Here is a 15,098-nt window from a genome sequence, read left to right as displayed (position 1 = left end):
CAGCATGTGCACCTGAAGAGTAATGAAAAAAAAACAATAAAAACACAGAACGACCTTCAACAGGGGTGTGACACAAACGCTAAGATAAACACTGAAGACTACTGAAGCACCAAACACGTGTGTGTCACATGGAAAGAAACAAAAAACAGAAAAAACGTTCAGCTGGAAAGAGAGATTGTAGAGGCAGTGATCATGCAACGCTTTAAGGATGGTGACTGCTTCAGCTCACCATCTATTGCTGTTTCTCAGAAAGAACCTTTGTTTCTTTCCATGTGATACACAGGTTCGGTGGCTCAATAGTCTTCAGTGTTTATCTTAGCATTTGTATCGCACCCCTGTTGAAGGTTGCTCTGTGTTTTTATTGTTTTTTTTTATTGCTTTTTGGGTGCACACGTGTGTCTGATGTACATAAGCGCAGCGTTCGTTTCATTAGATCATCAGTTGTCAGTACCGCTTTGTGTTGTCCCTTTCTTCGTCTTGTGTGCTCCTTGTGGTAACTTCCAAAATCATGATTCACCAACTGGCTTACACCCACACTCTGCTATATAATGATGGCTTGATGCTGTGATGATCTTTCTTAGGATTTCTTAAGCTTTTAACTTGCAAGCTGCATTTGAAAGAAGACCAGACTGAGGAATCCAAAGCTGTCTCTGCTCTGGCGCATGCATGCAGCTGTATCATTTCCAAAGAGCACCAGTGTGAAGGCAGTGCTGAAGGACCGCTACAAATATGGGCCATTAAAGTGGCAATACAGGTTTGTTCAGCATGTGGTAAATGCATCAACTTGTACGTAACCATGTGCAAAAGCCAGGAAAGGTTGTTTTATAAGCCCCCTGTGGCAGTGTTCGTGAATTGGAAAGAAAGAGAGAGAATGCTCACCTCCAGACAAAGGCAGAAACATCATCCTGACACAGATTATTCTAGCCAGCTACTCTGCATTGGGGAAAAAGGAGAATGGAAAGAAATGTGGATGTCAGACCCGAGGATGAAGACAGAAACTATAGGTACAAGAATAAGCAGCCGCTTACACAATGGCCTTGAGCCCATACCAAAATGAAATGGGTGTATTACATGCATCTCGGGCTTTTGATCGGCGCAGGCAGCCATCCCTCGAGTGGTCCACTTCCTGGCTGTGTGCTGCCACTGGAGCCAGATCGTGATGCTGATGTGACACCTGAGAGTGGCCTCCGGTTTGGCAACAGTCCCGAAAGCCGACTCGAGTTCCGACTTCCTACAGACTTAGCCAATAGTCTGATGGAGCACTCAACCATCTCGCTTGAGTTCCGCACCCGCCACGAGGACGGTATCCTGTTCTATGTCACCAACAGCAACAAAGTCGACTTCATAGCCATCTTCATGAAGCAAGGAAGAGTGAGTGCTTTAACATGGATGTTGTTCACTGGAACAGCTTGAGTCTCTGTCTATATGCACATGTTGCTCCTTGAAACAACATCTGTTGCAATGCTGTGCAAGCAACATATTCATGCCACTGTCCGTACTAACAGACCTCTTGTGCAGGCAGGGCATTGAATGGGACTTTTGTGACTTGTAATGGAATATAAAGTGTTAGGGCACATTCACACCGGCGACTTGAGGAGGTCGCGCGACCATTTGCGACTCGCGACCAAAAAGCGACCGAAGGCGACTGATGTTCACACCGGCAAGCCCGGCTGAGCGCGACCCGCAAGTCGCAATCCCGGAGATTATCGTTCTCAGCGAGAACTCTCGGAATCTATGCGGAATTTGAACGCGACGCCGGAGGAGGCCGGTTGTAGACACACGAAAGATCACTTCCGGTGCGCACTGATTGGTTTATCAGTTTTGCGACCACGGTCGCGCGACTGAAAAATCGCGCAGAGAGCGACTGGCCCAAAATGGTCGCTTTTCAAGAAAGGCGACCATTTGCGACCATTTGCGACTGGTCGCTTTGCGACCAACTTGGTCGCGCGACCACTGTCAGTCGCCGGTGTGAATGAGCCCTTAGAGTGCTGAATAAATGCACTTGACCACTGAATTCACCATATGGACAGGCTCTCTCGATGTGAGGCACTTGCAAGTGCACCATTGAACGTCATCCATTTCTTCTTTCTTGCTAATTTTATTACATAGATGAGCAGTGCTTAGAAGGCATAATGCCACCTCAGAAGTGGGAGCATAATGTGTGACATTGTACTCTAATTAAGAATTTAAAAATGTGATGAGGGATTAACATCAACAAAAAGGGGCTACGGAATTCAAGTAACTTTTATTCTTCCAAGCTGTCTTTTCTAATCAGCAGAGCACACATAATGAAAAGGAGCTTTATGTATGTCTGATGTAAATGTAACCTGTGTTTTCTTGCGCATTCGTGATAGCAAGGAATAAAAGGAGCACAGCCAGAAGCAACAGAGTGACCCAGCTTTATAACTGAAAACATAAGCGATGAGTTCATGTATTACAGACCTTGCCAGGTGCTCATTACACCTGATTAAGCTTGTAATTTTTACTGCACAGAGCTTCAGTGTTTGTTCTTCTACAGTGGGCATTGCACCTCTGAAATTTGAGTTTCTTGGCACCTTCTGGGGTCATTTTGTAGGTGAACGTCATGTTCAACTGTGGCACGGGCCCAGGCCTGCTGACGACATCAGAGGTGTACAATCTTGAAGAGTGGCACTCTCTTGAGTTCAGCCGCCGGGGCCAGATGGGCGTGCTGTACATGGACAATACCACAGCAGCACAGGGCAGCTCCCAGGGGACCACCAGCTCAATCAACGTCAAGAGCCCCATTTACCTTGGTGGACTTCCACGCAATGTCTCATCTCAAGTGAAAAACAACCTTCGCGTAAGTCCCTCACAAGTTAAAAACAACATCCATGCTGCTAACTAGTGCAGTGCTGATGTAAGTCAACTTTGTGCTGTCTCCACCTGCAGGGAGTGACTGGCTCTTTTCCGGGATGCATCCGCAAGCTGGAAGTACAAGACCGGCAGATGCTGCGACCTCGGGTCAGCGTTGGTGTCACAGGCTGCTCGCAGAAAGTAGAACCGGGCACCTTCTTTGGTGCCAATCACAGCCACCTCATCCTCTGTAAGTCGACAGCGAGGCTGCACCCCTCAGCTGTTATGCATACCGACATTGCGGTCAGGTACCAGAGTTGAGGAACTACTGTACAGGTTAATAAACAATGAAGATTTCCTTGTATTGCCGACTATTTAATTTGTAAGCCTTTTTGGAAGTCTACAAGATTGCTGCATAAGGGTCAGAGCTGATCTTGCAGATAGGTGTCATACTTAGCTTAGAGCACTATTTGTCTAACATGGAGGTCTGCATGTCAAATATATTTTTACTGTCTTCTTTTGAAAGTATGTAATATATTCATTGCAATGGCCAACAGTAGGATTATTGTTGCCTTCTGCCTCAGAGCATCATTTATTCTGCTACAGTTATGTTATTCAGCTATCCAGCTATCTATGTGTTCAGTATACGCCCCCTTTTGCAGTCACTTACATGTTTGTGCATATGGTATTGTATACATTTGCTTTCATGTTACTAATAAATGTAGCTCTCTTGCTCTAAGACCATCAACAGAATAGTGGGTTGAACAAAATAAGCGAAGCACAGTGCTGACACATTATAAAAAATCCACGTGCCCACTGATGGGTAGAAAAAATGGTGAGGGCTTTGGTTCACAGCTAACGGCCAATGCATTTCTGCAGACGACAGCTACAATGTGGGCAAGGAAATGACTGTGGAACTGGACATAAAGCCACGAAGAACTTCGGGAATCCTGTTTGCAGTTCACAGCAACAACCAGAAGGATTTTGTACTGCTGCAGATGGTCGATGGCAACATCATATTTAGTGCCGACAATGGTGCAGGAATTATCAAGGTCTCCGTCACTGCAGGAAATCTTTGCGATGGAGAGTGGCACACTGTAAAAGGTAAAGCGCAGCTTTTGTCACCCCACTTAAAAACCAGCATTCATTTTGCTGTCCTTTTTTTTAATGCTGCAGAGACACGACTGTATGGTAGTACTACGTAATCTTCATGACTGCAGTAATTAATTTGACATTACGTGTTGAATTAACTTAATTCATTTTGTCCCTGTTATACTAATGGATTGGACATGAATGCAGCAGAAATAAGAGATGTTCACATTTCTTAGCCTCCCTATGTATTTTAATTGCACGTTTTCAGAGCATTAACAAACACACAACAGTGCCGTGCCTTCTAAGCACCATGCTTTTATGGAAATGCAGTTGTGGTTGAAGCATGCTTATAGCATATTTTTCCTTTTCAGTTGACACCTTAGAGTACCATAATGAAAGTTATACGCATGACTATGTATTTTTTGTCATGAACAGTAGTGTACTATGAGCAAATGATATAAACAGCTACTGTTGCCAGAATAGCAGCAAGGGATTACAGTCGAACCGGGATATAATGAACGTAATAAATAATTGGATAAAGTAAATTTAATATGTTTCATGCCAGCACCAGTGTGTAACGAATATATGCTTATAACAAATATTGGATACTACAAAGATATTTTCATGTCTGATGCGCGACTTCGTTATAACAATTAAGGTTCGACTGCATTCACAAACTCAATTTGTTGCAAGCAGTCATTTTTAACTGCACAGGACTGGAACCTGGTACTCCAACTATTATGCAGCAATATTGGAGATGCAATTTTCTGATTGGATAAATTTCAAAGGAATGCGTGGCTTTAGCACAGTCTTAGTTTGACCACCAGGTGCCGTTTCTTTCCAACACAGCTGCAAAGAACAAGAACATTGTGTCCCTTGCTGTCGGTGCTGCCAGTGACTTGGCCATTGGGCGAGGAGGAGTTACGGCTACCGACACAATGAACCCGCTCTACATTGGTGGTGTGCCAGATCCGAGCAAGACACGAGCCACGGCCACACATGAGCAATATGTTGGCTGCATCCGTTACCTGCAGATCAATGGAAAACTCCAGAGCATGGCCGAGAGCACTGTTTATGGCAACGTCCAGTTGAACTCGTGCCCAACCATCTAAGGAGTTGCATTCTGCTTGTGTTATTCCTGGGTATTATATTATTATTCCTGGTAGTAGTACTCAGCTTTGTGTCATTCTTTTTTAATCATTGACCTGAAGAGTATTAAGATTGGTTTTACAAATTCTCACTTTTCTCACCAGGTACAAAAGTAAACTTAGATTTAATTAATATGCAATATGTACGAATTGCTTTTGTTTCTAAATGTGGTAATGTTTTTGGATTAAATTGGTGTTAAACAAATACTTTACTGAAGATTACTGTCTTATTAATGTAGAGGCTTCCTTTATTATCCTTGATAAAATCTGGAAGTCTTCTTTTTTTTCGGCCACTGATGATAGAAAAAACAACAGCATTTCTTTTTTTGCATTGCTAAATTGACATCATTGTCCTGCGCTAGTTTGATTGGCTGAGATTTGTGTGACTGGGGTCACCCTCCACCTGAATTGGAAGAGAATTGGCTATATCTTTAATACAGAAAGTGTTGAATAAAGATTGGTTTATTTGTGTCATGTCAACTGTGTCTCCATAAAAGAGCAGCTCAAGAAAATTGTCTTTCACATGTTTACAATGATTCGAACTGCAGATTGTTTGCTTTATCACATGAAATAAGTTCTTTGATTGCCTGGAAAAGAATGCAAAAACCTTGGAGTGTTGTGAACATCATGAGAATTTTGATGAGTTGTTTTCACAGATTGGCACACATAGAAGACAATGCAGAGCATGTCATCAGTCGCAGCAATGGACTAGATAGTCTCTAAACTTCTTGCACAGATAGTACAGGCACTGAGCACAGTGTGGTTGTTACAAGTGAAAAAATCGAGGTCGAAGTAGAAATGTGCAGATCTACCAAAAGAAAAATGAGAAGCTGGCACTTTCATCCAAAGGTGCAGCATTGAAACTGGTAGCAAAGTTTAGCATTGGGCCCGAACTCCTCACTTATGGTGTTCTAACAGCACGCGGAGGCGACATGGGACAAGGGAGCACGTGAAGCAACTGCTACTGTGCAGCAGGAGCAGTACCCTGGCAGATATCTGGCGTGTGGCAATGGGGAACGCTGGCAGTGCCATTACAAACATCGCACCATGATGGTGCATGAGACAAGACCAACAGAAAACCATTGGCATTTGATAGCACCGAGTAAAATATTGGATAATGGTCATGTGACGTTTGCTGTACATTCTGCTTAGGCCGGTGCATGCACTACAGTTCACTGCCCCTCAGCAGGTGTGTACTGCACATTGCTCATGCCAGCAGCAAAAGGCAGCTCTGACTCCAGCAGAGCCGACTGATGAGAGCGAAACGGTGGCAAATGCACTATGCATCTCTGGAGGCCTTCTAACTGTCCACATGTGAGCCACACATGAGTCACAGATACCAGGACAGCACAATGGCTGTGGCATGCCTTGAGTGTCCGTATGGTTGCTATCACAATAAAGAAACAAGTGAAACAAACCACTGTCAGGTGATACATTTGATTTTATTGACATCCTAGTGCTTTGATTTAATTGACTCTCTATGTTGCTCAACATTTTCATGTTACACATTTCACCCGATGAATTTCTCACTGCAGTCTCTAACCTGAAGTGCCTGGATATAAGTGTGTTTTTTTTACAAGACTTAACCTCTTACCTACATGAACAGTTGTACATGCAGTTTGTAGATGTGGTGGTGGTGCAGTCGTATAGAGCATCCAACTCCAGATTACTGAAGTGTTCTGACTGGCACCACCCAGTAATTCTTCGGTGACCCCCTCACTGGATCCAGTGGTTCCCATTAAGTCATAGAGAAACCAACAATTAGGATGAAAAAGAAAAGAATCCCCGGTGCTTGCCATATGTACACTGCGCCATTGAACACGAACACTTATGGCACTCAATTTGAGAACCTAACTCGCAGAAGAACATACAATGACTGCGGTTTTGCAGAATGTACCTTGCTTTTGTATATGTATAACAGGATGTCCCACCTAACAGCTTGGCTGTTAGGTAATAAAATATTCAGTTATGGGGACCAATGGTGCTTGTTCACGAGTTCTCTTCCATCACCAGGAATATTTTGTGTGTTGCTTAATTAACACAATAATTATCTCAAACAAATGTTTGAATATTAAAGTAAGGGCATGAGTTATAGTGAGAGAGCTATTAATTATTGCATCCTAAAACATCCCATTCTGTTGTTTTTAGCATGCTTTGTCCTGCATAATTAACTTCTCCATGCTAAATTTTCTTGTAGTGAGAAAAGTATGTATGTAAAATGCCCATGCACGGCAGCAGCGGACCCAAAAGTGATTTGAAGGAAATAGCTCAGTGTCTGATTTTCCAATCATCTGGATGGGGCAAGCTGTTGGCGTTGGTTTCTGCTGATCACAAGCTCTGTGTCCTGCCTGACGATTGCAGCAAGCACATTGATCAAGCATCTCATTCAATGCAATGCTCAGGGCCTCAAGGTGCATTGATCAAGTGGTTACTCAGTCTGTTGATGAGTGAGGTTACTTCCTTCAAATCACTTTTGGGGCCACTGGTGACACAGTGTGCTTGCATAACCATGCACCACTTTAAGAATTTTGCGTTCAAGAGTAAAGCGCAGAAATATTGTTACGCGTGGATGTTAGGAGCACATAAAGACTGAACTTCCAATATATATACAGAATGAGTCAGCGTAGACAAGATGGCTGACCGTTAACAACCCACAGCAGCCAGCATCTCGCGGTCTTCTTTTTCCTCTCTTCGTTCATACTTCTGTAGCAGGACCCCCTGGGTGTGAAGCACTGTCTCGGTGCATGGTAGGCGGAGAACTGCAAGCGAAGTATGGCTTCAGCCACGAAACGTGCACGATGTCAACAGGCGGCGGACTTGAGGATGGATCAAACTGTAACGGCGTGATCTCGTAATTGACATCGTTAACTTGACGTAGGACTTCATAAGGCCCTGTGTAGCGAGAGAGAAGCTTCTGGGAGAGGCTGACCCGACGACATGGTGACCAAAGCAGCACCCAAGCACCTGGGGCCAACTGAACATCGCGATGGCACCGGTCGTAACGCTCTTTCTGCAGATGCTGAGAGGCTAATAAGCGAGATTGATGACTTCGTGAGCATACTCAGTGGCAATGCAGGGCACAGAAGGTAGGATGGTGTCAAATGGCCATGTGGGGTCATGACCACACAAAAGATAAAAGGGTGAATATCCTGCGGTGTCATGTTGGGACGAGTTATACGCGAATGTCACGTAGGCCAGCGTGGTGTCCCAGTCGTGGTGATCATTGGAAACGTACATTGACAATATCTCTGTGAGTGTTCGGTTGAGACGTTCCGTAAGAACGTTCGTTTGCAGGTGGTGGGCGGTGGACAGCTTGTGCTCAGTGGCACAAGAGCAGAGGAGGTTGTCCACAACTCGAGAAAAGAACGAGCTGCCATGGTCTGTAAGTAACTGTCGAGGTGCACCGTGCTGTAGAATGACGTCGTTCATCCTTCCGTAGCAATATCATTATGCAGGACACATTGCACTGAAAACAACTGAATGGGATGCTTTATGATGCAAAAAGTGCATTAATTTCCATCTAAAATTGTGCCCCAATTTCCAAAAAGGAAATAGTTAACCTTCCTTACTTGATTTATTTATTTGCTTTGTCATAGTACAGTGTAACAGGAGGCGGAGGGAAAAGCCGTTCATATGGTGGCTTGAGGAATCCTCCATTCCCTTTGTGAACAATGGCAGCAGTTGAAGGACGTCACAATATCGCAGCACTTTTTTTTTAAGTGACACATTGTTTTACGTAAAGATCAAGACATAAAGGAAAACTGAAAACATAGTTTACACTTATCTTATGCAACGAAGAAAACTGCTGCAATCTTCTGCACTTAAATAAATTGCTACATAGTTTATACAACAAAAAGATCCGCTAATTCTGCGACACTTAAACGAGACGCATCTATACCTTTGCTAGTGTAATTATTTAGAATTAGCGGAAGAGTACATCGAAGCATCTGAAAGCCATAATTAGTATGAAAGTAAGGAACGTTCCACATTTCTGTATTTCTTGTTTCATAGACCTTTTACTTTAAGCAAAGATTCGCCATCTCCGTGATCAAAAAGTTTGAGCATTTGCAGCTAAGACAGTACTCTCTTAGTAGTCTGTATTGATATAGGTAATTCACTTTGATTATCCTATATTTTTCAAATAGTGGGTCGCTAGGTGCTAGAACTATAACATTGTCTATCAGCCTCAGTATTTTCTTCTGTATTCTCAGTAATTTTGTTAAGTTTGTTTCTGTAGTTGTTCCCCAAACCAAATAGCAGTAGTTAAGAACTAAACAGCGATTTGTATATCAATAACCTCACCGAGTTGGGGATAAAGTAAGCAAAATATTATCCTAGCTGATGGATAGGATGACCAAACACAGTAATTATTCGAATCGTATATTGCACCGACTCTTTATTATTATTATCATCATCATCATCATTAATTGTTGTAGTAGTAGTAGCAATAGTAGTCTGTGTTTACGTGGTTGAATGGTCTTCACGCATTCGATCTGCAGTGGTGTATAACTAAAACCAACTGGACAGAGAAAGCTCAGAATAAAATTATCGGAATAATTGTTGGAAAGCCTCCACGCTTACCCTTCCCCGCATAGGAGACCACGCTTAATTGGTGTATAACTGTAGTCTGTGGATGATAGTGGAAAACAGCTAGCCTTGAAGCTGACCTATATAACTGTTAAAGTTGTCCACATTAATTGCTTAGCTGAAGGTTAGCATTGTACCCAACGTGGTCCACATCATGGTAATTAAATAACAGCACAAAAATTCTGTTAAAAATTGAACCCCGGTCTCCCGCTTGACCGGCGGGGATACTGACCACTATTAATGAGGAAGACTGGTTGCGATATGCTTAGTTTATTACATTTACAAAGACAATTTGTGGACGAGTGCGTGCATAAGTATTTGCATTTTATGTAATTATTTTTGTAGTGGTGGGGAAATATCGTGGTTTACATTCTTTACGCAAGACAGGTTGATTTAGCCCTCGCCATGGGGCATTGGTTTTTCTAATTGTTGATTCGTTAGTTTTCTCATTTGTGATTTTGTTAGGGGTTCGCGTGATGATCAATGATCAAGCATTATTTGCTGCTGCTAGAGTGTACTAGAATCGGGGAGTGGGTCCAGCGGATGCCATGGCAACCTCTGAGGCTTAGGCAATCTCACGGACTGGGTCGCATGTCGTCTGCTTGACGCATCGTTGTTCTTGCAAGGACGTTAGTTCTTGCGCCATTCCCATTGCTGTTTCTCCAATTTCTTTACAACATGTAGGTGGAAAATAAAATTGTTTCCGCCTCCTCGTAGCAAAAGATGGAGGATGCCTAAGCTTCGCCTTTAAGAGTGGAACGCGATAGCATTCAAAGATCTCTGTCTGCTTCTTACGCTTCTTCGGCCTCTGCGGCCCCAACCCACGGGCCGCCATGCTTCCAGCTTTGATCTCCCCGCTACCGCTTGGGTGCCCCGGAGATCCTGCGCCGGCTGCTTTAATATAATCTCAGGTGCTCTCCTGAGGCCTCCGTTTGCCGGTTACTTGTGCCCTCCTGGAGCAGTGCTTGTGAAAAATCCGATCTATCGTCACGACGAAAAAAGCGACCCGAGGATTATACAACACCAATCAGAACATTGTCCCTTCAGACACAGCGATCACCAAGCGGCGTTCGCGCCCACTGCCTCACCGCGCGGGCAGCCAGCGGCAGAGCGTATAAACCAACTCGACCGCACTCTGCAATGCTGGCATGTCTAGGGGACAAACGAATACGACGCGCTCTAAGAAACCTCCTCCGTAGTGCCTAGGCTGAGTCATATATTCAAGGAGCGAAAGCCCCCAGATTTTCTTTCTCACACCCGCTCTTACTCGCGCCTGCGCAGAAACGTCGAGCGCCGTCAAAAGCGCCACGCCCCACTGTACCTACTAGCAATTGCAAAAACGCTATAGTACCTTCAAATGCTGTCAAGTAGATACCCCTGGCGGGAAAACCTCGCCACTTAATCAGAACCGCAGCGCAGGTAGGACTTTAAACTTTCGTTTTCAGTTCGCTTCGGCGCTTCCGAAGCAGCCGACGCGGCCGCTGTGTCCACGTGATCCCTCATGCCACGTCACGCCGATGGTGGCGCCAGCTTTTCCAGTAGTGAAGCTCGCCCCCGTGTTATACGCGAAGGCGGGCTCTGGCGGGCTTTCTGAAAGAAACTAGAGTGTACCGTGAGTGCATTTCTGTCTTTTCCACCTTTTTGTGAGTCCCCTCTTACAATTCTCATAGCCTAAGAAGTCTGGAGTCTCCCAAGTAACCACGGATATCCGGGCGACGTCCGACGGACGTCCTTTCTGGATATTCGGGATGTCCGTGGGATATCCATGAATGTCCGACGTACGTCCGAGGGACGTCCCTGGGAAATCCAAAGGTAATCGCTTTGGCATCCGTAGTACGTCCGACGCGGACATCCAGCATGGACATTCAGCGGCCGTTCAGGACATATATATATATGTGTGTGTGTGTGTGTGTGTGTGTGTGTGTGTGTGTGTGTGTGTGTGTGTGTGTGTGTGTGTGTGTCTTCCCGGGGATATTCCAGATATACACATGCCTTGAAGCGACAATAGTGGCCGGGACACATTCAAGCACCGGACCATTATATATATTACATTGGTCTAATGCTTGAATGCATTTTTGTTTTAAATAAACGAGAAATGAACGTACACCAACTTCCACATACAATTAAACGTTTATTGTCACCTTATACATATACATAAAAAGACCAATAAGCAGATATATGCGTACTGTTCAAAGAACAAATAAATACACGGATAAAGAAGAAAACTTGCAATTTCAATAGCACAACACAAGGTAGAGAACAGCAGAACAAAAATACTTATTGCCCACCCTGCTTTGACATTTGAGTTTGCAGCATGGAATAAAAAGAAAGAGCAAAAATACATCAATTAGCATTATTAAGCAGCGAAAGCAACAGAAATGACAAGAAGGAATTAATCTTGACTACATCACTTCACTAGCACTCTTCGACACGGGCACAAAAAATGACATTAACTGGCTAATGCCTTAAACTTTAATGTCATTCGCGGGGTGCCACACGGACATGCTTAATGGTATTGCAGCTTAAATGTTATTCGCGACGTAGTGCGTTCTCGTAAGTCAACTTGCCGTCAAATGCGTACTCTCGTTCTCAATGTCTCCACATTCTGACGTGGCTGAACGAACTATTAGTGAAGAACAATCAATATATTCTTCACTTTCTTTAAACAATAGCTCTTTCTCGTGGCGTAGTGCGTTCTTACAATTATTAAAACTCACTTGGCCATCGAATGCGTACTCTCGTTTACAATGTCCCCGCCGTGGCCGTAGTGACCATATTCTCACGATATTAAACAAACTTGTAGATAAAAACAACTAATATATTCTTCAATTTTTTAAAAGGAGCTTTTTATTTTCGCAGAGATCAGCAGGCGATCTTGCCCCTACTGACGGCTACAGCTCTGATCATGAGCGCATTAGCCAGGAGAAGCTGTTTGCCAGGAGAATCAAAGGGCGCCGATGAAGAGTCCGCGGTAGCTAAAGCAAATGTAGACTCCGGGGTCCTGCTTACCAGAAAACCCGCATTGACTTGTGCGTACACCTCTCCTAAGGGATCCTGTTCCGTTCTCACAGCGAAGTGAACCATCCGAAGCTTGATGTAGAGTATATCCATCAGGGAAGCAAATTAAGGCACATTGTCCTTAGTGCGCGTAGTCTCACAACCACCGTCCTGAACTTCCGATGTCGCCTCGGTGCAGCGACCAGCATCACAAGGCGTACAAATGTTTGCAGGGACAGCCCGACCGCACATGTTAATGCATGCGTGCGGGGTATACGCGCCACTGCACAGCTCTAGACTTGCGAATTCTCGAGCTGTTGACTGCTGGCTGCCGGTGCGAGATCCGAAGTCCTCGAATATCGTCTTTGTTTCCAGCGACGCTCGTTTTCGCGCGTGCGGCTTCTCCCGCAGTCTAGGCATCCTGGCACCTGTGAAGAAAACACATTTCAATACCCAAACGAATTAAAAAAGAAATATGTAGCTGTCATACCTTGGTAGCTGAGTAGGAGACTTCAGCAGGCACGGAAGGTGACAAACGCTGCTCCGCTGCCCTTAAAACGATCGCAGAATGAAAAATGGCGTGGCGACAATGGCTAGAGCTTGGATTGGATTGGATGACTGCAGCGTTCTGCTTTGCCAAGGTTCTAACACTTCCACGTGCATCTACGCAAACATAAATAGGTTTTTAAAATATTCTATTATTACACAGTGAAATATTTACTTATTCTGGGAATATTCGGTATCTGATTTTCGAGTTTTTAGTTTCTGCTAAGCTGTCGGCGCCAGAAAAACATAGCCTTTGAGATTACTGTCAATGCATGGCGGCTCTGACGCATTATAGCTTTCGTAATCGCTTTCAACGCACGCAGCCACCAAAAGCGTAGCCTTTGAGATTTGTTTTTGTTACCTATAATGATATTATTGTATGCAGACAACTTCCTGTTTTAAGAAACCAGTCAAAAACAGGCGCACACAGGAAACATACGAGAAGACAGAAAAGAGGCTGGAAGAGGCCTGTCTTGTGTATGTTTCCTGTGTCCGTCTTTTTTTTTTTGCTGGTTTTTTCCTAATACAATGCACCAACTAGCCCAACAACGTGTTTTACTTCCTGTTTCAATGATAAACCTGAACCTACATAGCCTAACTCCAAGTTACATGTTCGGAGGTCAGGACCAAAACTCTATGATCAGGAACTTTTCATAATGAGGGGTAACTTGAGTGCTTGGCTCTAGGTCGAATAAGTGGCTTCAAATGGGCGCTTATATATTCTGCTAGTCATCCACAAGCATTTTTTTAGAGCAAACTACAAATTGTTTGTATGACCCATCGATAGAAAAAAAATCGTATTTTAATACTGCGATGTTAAAGTGGGCAGAATTTATATCAAGTTGGAAATATATTTATTTTGCTTTGAAAAAAGAATGAACTGTGTCCGATAGAGAACAAAAATAAACAAATATAATATGAAAAAACTAAAATTTCCGGCAATATATTTATGCTAGTTTATATATAACTCACTAGTGTATATCCTGGGCATGCCTATTTATGGACAGCCAGCGGACGTTCAAAATGGGATGTCCCATGGACATCCCGGTGGGATGTCCTTCGGACATCCAAACAGGATACGGACTTCTCCTGTACGTCCCACGGACGTCCATGTTGGATATCCGGATGGATGGACGTTGGGACTTATGGTGGACGTCCCACGGATATCCGTGGTTACTTGGGCTACGTCCGGTGTTTGCGGCGTACGCAGTGGCGTAGCTAGGTCGTCTAGCACTCGGGGCCCATAGGTCTTCTGTCACCCCTCCCGGGTGTAGCCGGCGGAAATAGGGGTGTCTTAAAACGTAAGTGACACCACCCCCCACCTCCCCTTGCACCCGGGACCCACGGCGCCCCCCTCCCCCCCTCCGTTGCCACGCCACTGGGCGTACGCTCGATTTCTTTGGTGACTTTGCGTTGTTTTTCTTTGAGCATGTTCCCCCACTTCGTGATCGACTCGATACTTCCTATCGCGTCGTCACATGCTTCTCTGAAGGCGTTGCAATGATCGGGCTAGCCCAACAACTAGAGCAAATCGAAAACATACGACACGCCACGTACGCCGACGACATCACCGTATGGGTAACCAAAGGCTCACTCAGGGAAAAAGAAAGAAGACTACAAGAGACCGCGACATGCGTAGAGGTCCATGTCAGGCAAGAGGACTAGCCTGCTCGACAGAGAAGTCCGAGCTCCTAAGAGTATGGCGAGGCAAGAAGAACGGCACTGTCCCCGAGTAAGAAAACCTGAGGCTTATCGTCCAACTCGAGGGGCAACCAATCGCGGAAAAAAACACTCATCAGGATATTAGGAATGTGGATACAATCGAACCAAAGATGCACTCACACCCTAACAATACTTAAAGCAGCAACCAACCAAGTGGCCCGCATGATAACAAGGAGGAAAAGACACGGCATG

General features: G+C 44.5%; 1 protein-coding gene and 1 long non-coding RNA gene across 4 annotated transcripts in view; one reads left to right on the top strand and one right to left on the bottom strand.

The window, feature by feature from the left end:
- LanA (laminin subunit alpha) overlaps positions 1-5,528 on the top strand; it is a 155,238-nt gene extending 149,710 nt beyond the window's left edge. For all 3 annotated transcript variants that reach the window (XM_065424809.2, XM_065424811.2, XM_065424810.2), the window contains 5 exons: positions 1,100-1,371; positions 2,576-2,821; positions 2,911-3,064; positions 3,694-3,918; positions 4,756-5,528. In XM_065424809.2, the coding sequence (XP_065280881.2) occupies positions 1,100-1,371; positions 2,576-2,821; positions 2,911-3,064; positions 3,694-3,918; positions 4,756-5,018 (1,160 nt within the window). In that variant the 3' untranslated portion in view covers positions 5,019-5,528. The remainder of the gene's footprint in view (positions 1-1,099; positions 1,372-2,575; positions 2,822-2,910; positions 3,065-3,693; positions 3,919-4,755) is intronic.
- A 6,224-nt stretch (positions 5,529-11,752) lies between these two features.
- LOC135896431 (uncharacterized) lies at positions 11,753-13,224 on the bottom strand. The gene is made up of 2 exons (XR_010562705.2): positions 13,129-13,224; positions 11,753-13,066 (listed from the first exon to the last, which is right to left on the bottom strand). It is a non-coding gene; the product is annotated as an uncharacterized lncRNA (long non-coding RNA).
- Positions 13,225-15,098: the final 1,874 nt, after the last annotated feature.

Source organism: Dermacentor albipictus, chromosome 6, assembly GCF_038994185.2.
Source record: "Dermacentor albipictus isolate Rhodes 1998 colony chromosome 6, USDA_Dalb.pri_finalv2, whole genome shotgun sequence".
Taxonomy (NCBI): domain Eukaryota; kingdom Metazoa; phylum Arthropoda; class Arachnida; order Ixodida; family Ixodidae; genus Dermacentor; species Dermacentor albipictus.
The sequence above is the reverse complement of the archived record's forward strand: the minus strand, read 5'-3'. Positions and strand labels throughout refer to the sequence as shown.